At 34.4% G+C, this 16,697-nt stretch overlaps 1 protein-coding gene across 3 annotated transcripts in view; it reads left to right on the forward strand.

The window, feature by feature from the left end:
* ATG10 (autophagy related 10) overlaps positions 1-16,697 on the forward strand; it is a 316,201-nt gene that overhangs the window by 231,477 nt on the left and 68,027 nt on the right. For all 3 annotated transcript variants that reach the window (XM_031967128.1, XM_031967131.1, XM_031967124.1), the window contains one exon: positions 8,888-8,985. In XM_031967128.1, the coding sequence (XP_031822988.1) occupies positions 8,888-8,985 (98 nt within the window). The remainder of the gene's footprint in view (positions 1-8,887; positions 8,986-16,697) is intronic.

Genomic DNA, 16,697 nt, shown 5'->3' on the forward strand with positions numbered 1-16,697 from the left:
TTTGCTTAATTTTTGAATTTTAAGTTAAGGTTTTGAAGTCTCTGCAATTTCAGCTGAGGAAAAAATGACCAAGAATAAAATAGTTGGCGTGATTGTGATATAGCTGTTGATAAATTGTGAACACAATACAGTGATAACATTTTTACTGTGGTGTGCAAATTAATTGAGATAAGGTAATATCATTAAATTTATAATCATACAATGAGCCTTAAAACTTTTGTTCCTCTTTTAAAAGTTTTTAATATGCAAAATACTCCCCTTTTGCTGAAATTTTATCTGAGAGTTGGCATTGAGTTCTAGAGATTTTGACACATTCTTTAATTTTTCATCATGAAGTTATTATTTCATCATATATTGTCTCATTGATGAACAATCCATTTTTTTCAAGTCTAGCTTTGTTTATAGTCCTTAAGTTTTAATGAGGCTTAATTTAGTTCAGTTTCAAAGCCATTGAAGATTGTTTATTAACATATCATAGATAAATTTATTAATCTTTCATGGCATATAACATAGTATCAGGTTGTATTTCAGTTTTCACATTCCATTTGGGAATTTCTATAATTTTGGTACAATTCTGTTTCTCAGTATATCATTATATTTATTAAAGTTCATCATTCTCTTAATGGGGCACCTCCATTTCGATTGGAAGTAAAAAAATCTCCAAAACTTCTACACCTTCTCCCCTGAATTTTCAATTGATGGCTTTGTCTTCTTTACTGAAAAGTTCTAGGTCATTTGTTATGAATCTCCTCAGTTTCTAAACTTTCCGTCCCAAAACTTCTATAATTTCTCCTATCCTCACCTCCTTCTGTTTTGTTAAAAAAAAACAAAAAACAAAAAAACAAAGTAAAACAAACAAAACAAAACAAAGAGAAAGTATCAAAGCTGATCCTTCTTGATCCCATCCACTATGCCCTCCAGAACTATATAATACGTCAATTATTCCCTCTTTTTTCATGAATTGAATTTCTTCCTGTTCATTTACATTACTTTACATTTTGATAAAGATGGCCAAATCTCACAATCTCCTCCAAATTACTTTTGAAAACAATTTTGGGAAACAAACAAAAAACAAAACCCTTAAATGAAAAAGTCAATTTCATTAGTAAAAATTATCTTTTCCAAACTTTATCATTCCAGCTTTTGTATTTTTTATCATGACAAGTGTTTTTGCTTCATAGCAATGGCTAGGAGCTGTTTTTGTTTGTTTGTTTTATTGGCTTCATCATTATTTCAATTTCAAGAAGTTTATACCAGACTCTGTATAGGAATTAAACAAAGCTTTTCCAAGTTCCAATTCCTTCTGATAGTCTGCTTATTTAATGATAATTAATTTAGCTATTTCATCGTTTATTTGTTCTTGGGGTTGCTGGTTTTTTTCCTTTCTCTTTTTGACCAGATTTTTCTTGGCTCTTTAAAGCAACTAGTTCTAGTTCATTATGATCTTGAATCATCTTTGAGCATGCCTGATCCCCCCACACCAGCAACACTGAGCTGTCTCTTACAGCCATTGAAGTCTGCTCTTTAAGAATTACAATGTTTGCCTCATTTCTAAAATATAGATAATTGACTCAAATTTATAAGAATTCAAGCCATTCTCCAGTTGATAAGTGGTCAAAGGATATGAAAAAACAATTTACAGAAGAAAACGAAGCTTTCTCGTCATATGAAAAGTTTCTCTAAATCAGTATTGATCAAAGAAATGCAAATTAAGACAACTCTGAAGTACCATTACACACTTCTCAGAGTGGCTAAGATGACAAGAAAAGATAATGATAAATGTTGAAGGGGATGTGGGAAAACTGGGACACCGATACATTGTTGGTGGAACTGTGAATGAATCCAATCATTCTGGAGAGCATTTGGAACTATGCCCAAAGAGTTATCAAACTGTGCATACTTTTTGATCCAGCACTGTTTTCTACTGGGCTTATATCCCAAGGAGATCTTTAAAAAAGGAAAGGGACCCCACATGTGCAAAAATGTTTGTGGCAGCCCTTTTTATAGTGGCTAGAAACTGGAAATTGAATGGGTGCCCATCGATTGGAGAATGGCTGAATAAATTATGATACATGAATGTTATGGAATATTGTTTTGTAAGAAACAATCAGCAGCATTATTTCAGAAAGGCCTGGAGAGACTTACAGGAACTGATGCTGAGTGAAATGAATATAATCAGGAGATCATTATACATGGCAACAAGAAGATTATACAATGATCAATTCTGATGGACATCGCTATCTTCAACAATGAGATGATTCAAACTAGTTGTGATAAAGAGAGCCATTTGCACCCAGAGGGAGTCCTGTGAGAACTGAGTGTGGACATAGCATTTTCACTCTTTTTTGTTTTTGTTTGCTTACATTTTGTTTTTCTCATTTGTTTCCTTTTTGATCTGATTTTTCTTGTGCAGCATGATATTTATGGGAATATGTATAGAATTGCACATGATATTGTGTGTCCCAACTAATTCACACACCAATATAATTTTTTTAAAATTAGGTGGGTGGTTATAAAACAATGAGATTGATCATCTCATAAAGTACATTTGAAACAAATTTCAAAAGAATTCCAAACACATTTTAAGTTGGAAAAATATACATTTAAAAATGTCTGTTTGAAGGATGGTGTTCATTTAATGAGTAACTTCTGGTATATTTTTAAGAAAAAAAATCGGTATCATTTTGTCAATATAACTTTTTATAGACAAACATAATCAAATGGTTGCCAAAGAGATGCTTAAAGGAAGGAAGAATAGTGTCATTTTGTAATGACTCTTAAAAATGTGGTTTGAATATGATGCTTGACTTAGTTGAAAATTCAAGAAAACATTTTTTTCTCTGGATTTTCTAGTATGAATGCTGGCATAATAAGATGATAATTTTGCTACCTTTAAAGTAGCTTATTTCCACTCATAGCTCTTTTCCCCAATAGAACATGTGAAACATTTCTCTACCAACATGGTCCTTAATTTACATCTTTGTATTTTGTAGGCTATGGAACTTATGTCTTTTAAACTTCATCCTCTTTGTGATTGTCCATTCCTCTTGTTTGATAATGGTATGCTTGAATTTTTTTTTTTTTTGCATTTTGAAGAGCATGGTTTAATTCCTTATCTAGTGATGGAAAAAAATAAATAGTATCCAACTTCTCATGTTATGTACTCAGAGGTGTACTGGAACCAATACTAAATAGCTTAAAAGCTATTTAAATTTTTAAATATTAAATTTTCAGGGTGAATATTTAAGCTTCCCTTAGAATTAAGGAATTCAGAATTAAGAAATTGGAATTAAGGAATCACCACAAATCAAGGCTTGATTTATTGTTTTGTACATTATCTAAACTGAAGAAAGTATTAATAATGCAGATTAAGCTTAAAAATGTGTGTACACGAGAACCTGGTTGTTACATATTTACCAGCATACTCTTGTATTGCTCTATAAACATCACTCAGATATACACCAAAGACATGGTAGAAGGCTCAAGGAATGAAATTGTCCCCAAACTGCCTAGAAGTTATATTCTAGATCTGGAAGTTAGCACTAATTAATGTTATGATGACTGATATTTGTATGAGCACTTAAAGGTTTGCAAAAGAATCCTTTATTTTATTTGAGCCTCATAACGTCCCTGATACTGCTCCACTGATCAGTACACTTTGGGTGAAATCTTCTAGCAACTTAAGCAGCCATCTGATATAGTCAGATCCAAGCCATTTACAATATCTCTAGCTTATTGACAATAATATTTTGAGAGATAAAATGAAATGCTTTCCTGATCTCCAGATAGCATACCAGCTGATTCAGAGAGAAGTGTAGTGGACTTTGGAAACAGAAGAAAGCTTGGTTGGGAATGTATGTAATGTTTGCTAGAGACTCTCCTCAAATCAAAGTATCCCAAGATGGTGGGGAGCAGTTTCAAAGTAGGTCTGTCTGGAAGAAGTTAGATGTAGTGGAGCTTTATATCTAATAGCAAACAGAAGGAGTTTGTGGGGAAACTATAAGTGTGCAAATGTATATATTCAGGTGTAATATTTATGAAAATAACACAGGGAAATATAATAGTTGTAAAAAAAAACATACATAGGATTATAATGAAAAACCATCATATTGAAATGCAGTTCCCAAAATATTTTCAAGGAACAAACTCATGGGCCCCAAATTAGAAACCCAAGCAGGAAGGGAAGCCGTGTGTTGCCATTTTAGCTTAGAATTGACCTTCTCCATTCTTCTCAGGTCCTCTGCACCTACTCCCTTGGATTCTCAGTTGATGATTTTGTCTCCTGTATTGAAAAGTTCTATATCATTTGATGTGAATCTCCTCGGTTTCTAACCTTTCCATCTTAAACCTTGCATAATTTCTCCCATCCTCATCTCCTATTTTGTCTCAAAAGAAAGTATCAAAGCTGATTCTGCTTGATCCCATTCATCATGCCCTCCAGTACCATAGTGCAGCAATTATTCCCTCTTATTTCGTATGTTTATTTTCTTCCCGTCCCATGGTTCCTTTTTCTTTGCTTTTAAAACATGTTCTTCCTTATCCAAACCCTCCCCCTTGCCCTCCAAAAAAAAAAATGGAACATCAGAAACAATGGGGGTAAATGACATCATTGGAGAAAGAGGACAAAGAAGAGAACAGAATGTAGTTGTTTTCTTATTTCTTAACCATATCATTCTCCAAGCTCCTACAATCTGGCTTCTCTTCCCACTAGCTTACTGCCACTGCTATAAACACTGCCACTGGTCAGCAATAGCCACATTGCCAGTGACTTTCTCACATCCTCATCTTCATTGACAATCTTTCCAGTATTTGAAATTGTTTATGACCAATTCCTTCACACTTCTATTCCTTTTGGCTTCCATGAAAGCATGCTCTCCTCCTTCACCTCCTATCTCTCTAACTGTTGCCTCCTCCTTTTCCTTGATGTAGGAACTACCCCAGATTATGTCCTTGGTATTCTTTGTACTCTTTCTTGCAGTGATGTTATTTATTCCCATTGCTTCTGAGATGACAAATACATAGACATTTCCCAATTGTGTGTCCAGCTCTTGTTTCTCCCGTGAGTTCCAGAATTATATTTTTAGTGGGCAATGGCTTCTCAAATTTGACATGTCCTATAGTATATTTTACCTAATAGTATATTTACCCATAGTATATTTTACCTAAAATCTATCTTTTCCCCAATTTTACTTTTTCTTTTTATATTATACTTTTTATGCTCAAAACCTCATGTTACCTTTGACTTTTTCCTCTCCTTCACCTTTACCCAATTAGTTGCCAAATCTTGTTATTTCTCCTTTTTCAAAATCACTCACATCTGACTTCTCCATTCCATTTCTTCTGGCACCATGCTCACCCAGATTCTCATTACTTCTCATATAGATTTTTATAGAAACTAGGTCTTCTCCTTTTGGTCTTGCCCTCTTCTATATATTTTATACATGCTTGGCAGATTCATTTTAATTATTTATAGATCTGACCACATCAAGACCTTTTAATGCCTACTGAATCAAAGGCAGAGCCTGCCTTTATGGCCTTATTTCAAACAATATTCCAGCTAATTTGTACTGCTCACTTGTCCACAAACATTCAGTGCTTTCCTATCTATTTGGACGTGCTTGTACCTCACTCTCTGCCTGGATCTTCTCCACTCCTGTCTCTGCCTGTTGCAACTCTACTGTACTTTCATAAAGCTTTCCCTGAGGGGACTATCCATAAATATTTCCTTTCTCAGAACCCTTATAACACCTCACTTGCAGCTCTCATGCACTTATTTATTTGAAATGTTTCTTATTAGTATATGCCTTATTTCTCAATAGGGTATAAACAACTGGAGGACATTCTATGTCCTGTTTATTTTGAGATCATTCTCAACACTTAGAATAGTGCTTAACATTATGTATTTAATATGTGTTTAATGTTTTATTTATTCAATTCAATTTATTATGGTATTGAGGTTAAGATCCATTTTTGTCATATCTCCTAGTTACACCTTTAGTACATGAATTTCTATTTGAATTTTAAATGTTTAAGTATCCTACCTTTCTAATTCAAAATTTATTTATTTTCTCTTTTTTCCTTCTCTTTTTCTCTCTCTCTTACACAACCAAACACACACACACATACACATTTTCAAGATATACAATGTTTGTCTTAAGGGCAGAATTTGGCCCTGTTTCTATAAATGTGTTCAGAAAATAATATAACACCAAGATGGAAGGCAGCTTGTTTTTAACTTGTAGCTAAACATGACATTCAAATGTTAATTGGATGAATAAATCTTGTTCATTTTACAGACATGAAAATGTCAATGGAATAAAACTATTTATCACGAGATAATGGTCTCCTGCCGCCAGATAAATGCCAAGATGAAGATACTTATTGAAAATGTATCAAAATATTCTATTGCTATTTATTGAAAATAAAGGTGGAAGAAAAGTTCACATTTTCAGTTACAAAGTGAGACATACTCTAGCTATGACATCAGTCTTATTATATTTCCAGTTGCTTGTGAGTGATAGTATGACTGATATAGGATGGGGATGACCTTAGATTCAAACTTCAGAGATCTTTGCTTGAGTGACACTTCTATCCCTTTCCAGCCCCATGGTCAAGGGCAAGTGATTAAACCCTTTTAAACATCAGCTTTCTCATTGGTACATCAAAGATATTAATATTTCAACTGCCTGTGTCACAAAGTTGTTATGAGGAAAAGGCTTTGTAAAATGTAAATAAATGTAAATAAAAGTATGTGGTAGGTGACTAATTCTTTGGCCATGAAGCTCAGATTTCTCCTTGCTCTCATAAATGTCTTCGAAGATAATGGAGTCATTTGACATGTTTTTTTTTCATGTTATTTTCACATGATGAATTTAGCACAATGAAGAGATAATGAAAAGGATGTCATCAAGGTAATGTGTGAATAAAAAAATGGGCTAGTTACATGGAGAGGAGTAATAGATGGAACTCAAGAAAGGACCCTCAGCATGTTGGGGGAACTCCCTTACAAGGAAGACATAGGCAAGATTTCCTCAGAATTGGCAAGCATAGAGGTTGTGAGTGAATATCCACATCATTCCCTTGAAATACTAGCATAAGAGTCATTACAGAATGACAACGTTCTTGCTTTCCTTTAATTATTTAATATGTTGATGAATCAGGGAATATCTAAATTTCAGCTTGATATTTGAAGTTTTTTTCAGATAATCTTATGAATGAATTGGAGAGATGTAAATTGGTTAATATCAGTGACTTGGAGAAAGGCATAGATGACAGGATATGTTTATTCAGTTTCTGGGAGATACAATATTGTGAGGGATAACTAACATTATGAATGATTGAATTGGAATCCTAAAAGGTCTCAACAGGCTATACGAATAATTCAGATCTAGTAAGATAGAATTTAATTGGAATTAATATATAATCCTATACTTGTGTGAAAAAAATTATTTGTACAAGTATGGAATGAGAAAGGCATAATTAGATAACAGTTCATGTGAAAGACTTGGGTTTTTTAATGGACTATACAGTAGTGTGATATGGAAATTAAAAAACTAAATGCCCGTTTTAGTGATTAACTGAAATCAAAAGATCTGCAAGTGGAAGATTGGAATCAGAGTATTGATGGGTAACAGAGTGTTGTCAAGGGGATTTCTTCTAGGCTCTGATAACTAGATGAGTTCTATGGTTCCTTCAAATACTTGGATTTTATGATTGCTTCAGATCAGAAATGTTTTTTTTCCTTCCTTTGAACCCCTTTGTATTTAAGAACTGTGCCACATTCCTTATAATTTTTGTGTACTTTTGGTATCTTTTTTCTAATTTGAAAGTTCTTTTATAGCAGCGACCAAGTTGTTCATCTTATGTTCCTAATAGCCCCTAATATAATGTCTTGAACAGAGCAGATATCCAATAAATGAAATGAATACACAATTTGTATAAGCACTGGATTTTAAAGAAATAAAGAAAACACTAAGATTTGAAAGCTATATCCAGGGCAAATATAGACCTATCATCAGGGTATGTTTGCATCTGAATGCAGGCATCTGCCTCTGTCATTCTGCTACCAATTTAATAGTTGTGTTAAAAAAAATTACCTCCAAAATGTTTTTGGATTCTATTTTTCCAAATATCTGAAGGCGATATACCAATTAATATTCAATTAGCAAGTAGAAATTTAATTGTTGTTATTCAGTTGTTTTCAGTTGTGTCTGACTCTTTGTAACCCCAGTTATGAATGGTTTGTTGTTTCCTTCTGCAGCTTATTTTACAGATGAGGAAACTGAGGCAGACAGAGTAAGTGACTAGCCCAGAGTCACACAGCTAGTGTCTGGGACTGGATTTAAACTAAGGCTTCTTGACTTCAAGCCCAGGACTCTGTGCACTCTGGTGCCACCTGGCTGCCCCAACTTAAGTACTGGTGTGATATGAAGAAGGAAAGTCACATTTTTAAGCAACATTAGCAAACATCTGTTTGTAGCTGAGGTGCATTAATGGAAGAATATATAGAGAGAGCCACTTCAGACTCAGAGTGATTGCCTCTGACAAATATGGGCTATGTGATTCTAAGCAAGTCATTTCCTTCTCTGTGCCTCAGGCAAATCACTGAGACTGTAAATCAAAGAGATATTGATCATTTTCTTCTCATTGACAGAAGGAACTTCCTCATGGGAACTAACAAATCTAATCTAAAACCAAGCTGTTACTGAGTGTAAGATATATACATTCATGTATGTCTAGGTATTTGTCATATATGTTTATGTTACATATGTCACATGGATGATTGTGTTGTATAAGCAAAGAATTTAATTCTGACTTTTCAGTATTTGCAGGGATACTCTGAGCATTAAATAAGAATTAACCAAAAGAATATAAAAAACTTTTACAGATGGAAGACCTTTAACACTGAAGGAGATATGGGATGGTGTCCATCAGTTCTATAAAGCTCGTCTTCTTCAAGAGCCGTGGAGCACCATTACACAACAGGTTAGATAGTATTTCCAGTTTTTCTTTGTAATTAATTTTCAAAAAGAGTAGGGATCATTTTAGAAGTCTTATTAAAATACAGATGATTTTCTTATGTGGGCACTGTAGTAATTCACATAGTAGATATGAGTTAAATTTGCAAGAAAACTGAAGTATAACTTTGATTGATAATAGAATTGCAATCATTTTGGAAAATAAGTGGAGAAAATTGATCTGCCAATCAAATAATTTGTTATTACTATCTAATATACTAAAATCAGTACTTAATGAATTTAGAATTTTTTTTCAAAGCACTTTTCACAGTGTATGTAGTATATCCTTGAATTTGCATTACAGCAAATTGTCTCACTTGCGAAATCACTTTCATTTGGATGGAAAGGCTTACTTTTTTTTTTTTTTTACCAGCCTCCATTAAGCCTAATCAAAGCATGCTTTTTCAATGGACTTTACCAGTCATTAGGATGTTATGCCTGGTTATGAGTTAGATCATAGAGATAAAATAGATTATTTATCAATCAAAATGTTTAAAATGGACTACTCACTTTTAATCAAGGATTTGATATTGCATGTCTCTCGCTGCTGGTCTGGGATCATTGTCAGAATTCGGTTTCAGTTTATTTTGAGAGAAAATGAAGGAAGAGGAAAATGGGGCAGGGAAGATCATCTTTGAGAATGCTAGTGATACTGTAAAGAGACCTATGCCAAAGTTCCACTGCTGTGCAGAATGAACATGAAGATAGATGATAACCTATCCTTTAGAATGGTTTCAAAAGCAGTCTTTGCAAAATGTAAGGTGTACTTGCCTTACATGTTTTTCATTATATTACACTTCAGTTAAGCTATTATAATAACAGATCTGTGATGGTGATGGCAAAGATACGTATATTTCAAAATTGAGCCTTTTCTTTTAAGCATATACCATATGTAAATTTGCTCATGACAGTTACTTACCTGGCTGTGTTTCATTTAGTACATGCACTATTTCATCAGCCTTTGTGTGCTGAGAACTTGTATATGGAAAATCACAGAGTTGACTGTACCACGCATACCCAGTATTAGTTGTGATAGAAAGAAAGCCTCAAAGACCTTGGTAGATGACAAGGATTTAGATGAGATGGAGGAAATAATAAAGAGGGGGACCAGTAAGATTTTGATAAGACCTGGTTAGGATGTGCATGGATATTGTAAGGAAAACACACTTATGATATATTTTGGATGTCCAGAATACTTTAGATTTCTTTTTATATTTTTGGTATATTTAATGTGTGCAAAAATATGGTAATTCATTTCAATAACTTTTATCTTTACTTGATGAATTTTTGAGGTGACATTTGGCAAAAAAAAGTTATTTTTTTTTTTACTCTTAGTAATTCAGGAAGTTAACTTGTTAATGATTCTCAAATAATGAAGCTTGATATGTTTCGTAATGATTTCTAATGATAGCTAATAAAGTGTGATGATTTAATTGTGCTTCCTCTAGTAATAATCTTAAGTGCTCAAGTGAAGTTGCAGTGATTGGCTTTCTTCTGAACTCCTTCTCCCTGGAGTCTGTAGTTGGCTCTTTGATACAACATCTGATAACAGGCTTTAACTGTTCCTATTTAAAATAATACAAATCAATTAAAGCACACACACACACAGCTGTTTAACAAAACTTCTCAATGTTGGTATAGGTCTCTGTGGGTATTTCCTGATAGTTCATAATGACATCAATTTAGTGCACCTGGTAGGATATGTGTGAGCTGGAAGTTGCTTCATTCTGAAATGACAAGAAAATGGAGAAGTATTTATGTATTACTGCTACTTTTTCAGAAGTACTGCCAACACGGATGACTTTTTTTTTCCCCAACAAAGGTGTTAGAGATGGGATTGTAGACATGATGTAATTATTTTTCTGGTAGTATATTGGTAATCTGTTGAACATAGATTTCAAGATATTAATTCAGGCCTCAGAGAAATCACCCATTCTCTTCTACTTGGGTGGATTTTGCAACACGATAGTAAATATTCCATGTTTCATGCCTTTTGTGGCTTAACAATGCATTAAAGGCTCTATTTTACTCTGCTGACAGACATTGAATTTAAACATAGTTTCCATTATCCATTTCAGTATTACATTACTTATATTATTTTAAATTTTCAGGGGAGGATTTTGAGAAAATAGTGGAGTAGGTCAGAAAATTCCATGCTTTCCATATTTCCCCCACAAACTAAACAAAATTGCTCCTTAGGGCGAACATAGAATGATGAAAAACAAATGAGACTTGGGGAACTTTCACTTCCCAGACACTGAGAGGAGTCAGGAGTTTGAGTCTGGGAAGATTGAGGGAACCTCTACTGATAAGGAACACCAAGTCCATCTGTGCTGCTGAGATGCAGCCCTGGCTGAGAAGAAATCAGCGCACCCAGTGAGTAGAGAAGCAGTGGGGCAGAGATGCTACTGGCTGCTGGGTAGAGTTCTTGGTTTTGGCTTCCAGGGTCAGAGGGAAGAACTGAAGTGAATTCAGAAGCACTGTTTCCTCTCTTACCATCCCCACTCCCTGCCAGCCAGGATTACAGATGTTTACAGTGATAAGTTGTCATTTTTAAAAAAGGGCAGGCAAAAGAGAAAGAATCCAACTGTAGAAAGTTAATAGGGAAGCAGAGGTTCATCTTCAGATGAAGTAAAAAAAGCTTCTCCTACTATAAAGAGTAACATTAAATGGCTACCTGCCCAGAAAGAATTTATAGAAGAACTCAAAAATGACTTTTAAAATCAAATCAGAGAGATTTAAGAAAAACTGAAAAAAAATCATCCAAGAAAAAACAAGCTTATGAAAAGAGGAAGCCAGTGGTAGTATAAGAGACCAAGAAATAAGAAAATAAAATATAAAGAATAAAAAAAATAGAAGAGAATGTGAAACATAAGAAAAACAACAGATCTGAAGAACAGATCGAAAAGAGAAAACATAACAGTAATTGGATTAACTGAAATGTGTGACCAAAAAAAGAAGTTTGACACAATAATGCAAGATATAATCAGGTGGAACTAAGATGGTGGAGTAGAGGAGGAACTTGCCCAACCTCTCCCCCAAAACGCTTCAAATTCCTTTAAATAATGACTCTACGAGTGTCAGAATGCCCCCAAAAAGATGGAGTAGAACATTTTCCAGCCAAAGTAACTTAGAAAGCCAACAGAAAAGATCTGTGGAAGTGGGATGGGTGCCCGATGCACCATTCTAGTGCAGGAAGCACCAGTGCAGACCCAGCCCTGGCCTCATTAAAATAGGAAGTGGTCTAGGGACCTCTGAATTAATATCAGTACTGGCAAGTTCTAGACCTCTTAGTCCAGACACCAAAGAGGACTTGGTAAGTCAACAAAAAGTCTGTGGCAACAAGTGGGAGCCCAACATGCAATTCCAGTGCAGGCCATACTATTGCAGCTTCAGCCCCAACCCCATCCTGGCCCTGGCCCCAGGGACAGCTAAGCAGAGCTCCTTTGCTTTAAGCACACTAAATCTTTCAGCGTCAGTGGGACAGGGACACTCCTAACAGAGATGAAACAGAAGGGTTTGTGTTAGATCCTTAGAAAGATCTCTAAAAACAGGTTGGCACAGTACACCTCCTTCCCTGGAATAAGAGCCTTACTTTAAATAAAGAGTTAAAGGCCAGTAAAAAAAAAAAAAGCTAGGGAAATGATCAGACAAATTTCAGAACATAGAAAGTTACTATGGTGAGAGGGAAGACCAAAACACTCCCTCAGAAGATGATTACAAAATCAAGGCTCCTACATCCAAAGCCTCCAAGAAAAGTAAGAATTGGGCTCAGGCCATGAAAGAGCTCAAAAGGGATTTTGAAAATTAAATAAGAGAGAAGAAAAATTAGGAAAAGAATTGAGAGTGGAGAAAAATACCTTAAAAAGCAAAATTGGCTAATTGGGAAAGGAGGTACAAAAGCTCACTGAGGAAAATAATTTCTTAAAAATTAGAAATAAGCAAATGGAAACTAATGTCTTTATAGGAAATTAAGATACAATAAAGCAAAATTTAAAAGAAAAAGGAAAAAAATGGAAATATCTCATTGGAAAAACAACTGACCTGGAAAATAGATCCAGGAGAGATCATTTAAAAATTATTGGTCTACCTGAGAGTCATGATTTTTTTAAAAAGAGCATGGATATCATCTTTTAAGAAATTATCAAGGAAAACTGTCCTGATATTCTGGAACCAGAGAGTAAAGTAGTAATTGAAATAGTCCACTAATCATCTCCTGCAAGAGATCCCAAAATCCTGTGAATATTATAGCCAAACTAAGGAACTCCCAGATGAAGGAGAAAATCCAGAAAGAAACAATTCAAGTATAGTGGAGCAATAGTCAAGATCACACAAGATTTAGCAGCTTCCACAATAAAGGAATGGAGGGTTTGGACTATGATATTTTGGAGAGCTATGGAATTAGAATTACAACCAAGACTCACCTACTCAGCAAAACTGAATATAATTGTTCAGAAGAAAGGGTGGCCATTCAATGAAATAGAGGATTTTCAAGCGTTTGTGATAAAAAAGACCAGAGTAGAATGAAAAATTTGATTTTTCAAATAGAGGATTCAGGAGAAGCAGAAGATAATCAGGAAAGTTGTAAAGGGCTGAAACTATGAAAAGGTGTACTTGAATCAGACAAACGAACACTTAAGGCCGATTACCTTTCGATATGAGACAATGACTATTAGCATATGTATGGAAAAATGGCTCTTCTCACTGTTGGGTGCTGGCTCAATGTTTGGTGTTAAGATAATAGGAGGCAAGGATTAGAGAGTGGGGTGAGAAAGTAGACTCACTTGGCGGCAGGATGAGGAGTAGAAAGGTGGAGATTCTGGACTCCAAAATTGAGTTTGGCAAAACTCCTAGCAGTTTGCTTGCTTCTTTCCCTTCTTCCCCTAAAGACCACAAACTTTAATTTATCCTGACTCTGGTTGATCCTGAGGCCTCCAGGGAGCTAGTCTGGACTTAACAGAAAGTGATATCATAAAGGACTTAATAAGGTTTATCTGTTTAGATAAGATATCCCATCCCATCTTATCTAATGGGATAAGAATTAACCCATTCTTACATGGGATGATACTTATAACTCATTAGAACGTTCTCATTATTATGGCAGTTGGCTTATGTATAGATAGAGGGACAGGTGTAGATTGAATATGAAGGGACAATATCTAAAAAAAAGAGATGAAATTAAGGGGTGAGAGAAGAATGTACTAGGAGAAAGGCAAAGGAAGAGGTGGTGTAACTTATATGTCATAAAAAATGAGGCAAGAAAAAGCTTTTACAGTGGAGAAGAAGAGAGGGAGGAAAGGGGCAGTGACTGAATCTTACTCTCATCAGAATTAGCTCAAGAGGAAATGACATACACATTCATTAGCGGTATAGAAATTTATTTTACCCTGCAGGAAAATAAGAGGGGAATGGGATGCAAGAAGGGGGGAAGGTGATAAAAGAGAGGGCATATTAAGGGAGGGAGTGGTCATTAGCAAAATATTTGAGGAGAGACAAGGCGAGAGAAAAGAGAGAATAAATGGAGGGAAAACACTGTTAGCAATAGTAATTGTGAAAAGAATTTCGAGGTAAATTTCTCTGATAAAGCCTCATTTCTCAAATATAGAGGGAACTGAGACAAATTTATAAAGAATGAGAACCATGCCCCAATTGATAAATGATCATCTGTGCCCAAATTCATGCATATCCTTTGACCTACAAGAAATAATCAAAGAAAATTGTACTGAAGTGATAGAACAAGAAGAAATTGTAGAAATAGAAACAATCCACTGATAACCACCTCAAAGAGATCCTACAAGGACAACATATAGGAAATTTTACAAGAAACAAAAACAAAACAAAACAAAAACTCCAAATATGGTGGAACTACAATTAAAATTGTATAGGATTTATCAACTGCAGGAATTGGAGTATTTTATATCAACAATCAAAATAACTAGGCCTGTGGCCAAAAAATATTATATCCAGCAAAATTAAGTATAATATTGAACCAAAAAAAAGGACATTCATAGATCTTCAGAATTTTGTTTTACACAAATCTGAATTCAGTAGAAAATTTAATATATAAGAGCCATCATCAAAGACTAATTTCAAGGGATTCAATAAAGACAAATTATTTATGTTTTATACATGGAAATATAAACCATATGTCTAAAATTGACATTAGCAAATGGGTTGTCCAAAAGAAAGACTGGTACAGAGCTGAGTATGACATGACTTTAAAAAGTAAAACCATGTAGAAAAAACAGTAATTGTGCTATACAAATGAGTGTAGAGAACCAACACACAGGAATTAGATGGAGGAGGAGGATTGGTAGTTCTAAAAATCTACTCACATCTGGAATGGGTTAAATAGGGAATAATACATATACACACACACACACACACACACAAACCAAGAAGAATATGGCTCCTCCAAAATCTATAAAGAAATAAGTTGGGAGGAATAGGATAAGGTGGGCACAGAAGGATGTTTAAATTAATGGGAGTGGGATAAGATGTATAGATTAATGGGAATGAGATAAAAAGGAATAGGAAGGATGAGTGGAGAAGATAAGAGAGGGATTTTTGGTGGGGGAGGGTTAAGTAATAGCAAGTCAAGTTAAAGAGTAGAACTAAAGTGAAGAAGCTAGCAAAAATAGGAAATAGGATACATATACAAATGTAATAACAATGATTAGGAGTAGAATTTATTAGAAAAAAAGTAGAGGTAGTAATCATTGGCCTCAAAGTCAGACTTAAAATTTAATCAGGAAAGAAATCTCCATTATATGTCAGCCATATTAATATTGTTTTAGATGCATGTTTATGTATGTATATATATATATATTTATGTGGGTATATGTGTGTGTATACACATATATATATATATATATATATGCATATATGTGTGTATGTCCATATAAATGAATTCTTACTCAACTGTAGCCTGCTTGGGGGAGGTGTAAGGGGATGAAAGGGGAAAAAATAAAAATACAAAGTGCCCAGTAGAAAACAAAAGAAAGTCTATATGGAAGCAAAGATAGTCATGAATATAATCTCTTTTATTATTACATATGCCCTCTTGAAATGGAAATTTACTTGTTCCATATTTTGAATCCTCTCTGATGTTCTGCTGGACACATGACAACGTTGGGGTTTTTTCCTTTTTCTGTCTATTTTGTATTTTAAGTTTTAAATAAAAGAATTCTTTTAAAATTTTCAACAGATAAATCAATTATTAAGTGGCATCATGGCTAGAAAGGCAGGTAGAATCAGAAAGACTTCAATTTGAGTCTCATCTCTGACATATGCTTGCTGTGATCCTGGACAAGTCACTTAGCCTCTCAATGGCCCAAGCAACTATCTAAGATGTCAAATTGCAGTGCAGGTGCTGATCTACATTGAAAACAGGGGTTCCCTTTACCAATGGAATCACACTTGGCTTTCCTCCCATATATAGCATTAGTATTTGACTTTTTGTAAATGAAAAACCTAGCAAAGGAGCAGAGGATGGTTTCCTTTGGTATGATCATTGACATCAAGCTTAATTTGTTAATGTTTTGGGTGTTTTATATTATCTCCAGAGAAATATTTCTATGTCTTGAATCTTGTTTATTCTTGGCTTTTTTTTTTTTTTTTTTTTTTTTTTTTTGGAAGGGGGGACCTGCAAGATAATTGAGGTTAAGTGACTTGTTCAGG

Source organism: Sarcophilus harrisii, chromosome 1 (genome assembly GCF_902635505.1).
Source record: "Sarcophilus harrisii chromosome 1, mSarHar1.11, whole genome shotgun sequence".
Taxonomy (NCBI): domain Eukaryota; kingdom Metazoa; phylum Chordata; class Mammalia; order Dasyuromorphia; family Dasyuridae; genus Sarcophilus; species Sarcophilus harrisii.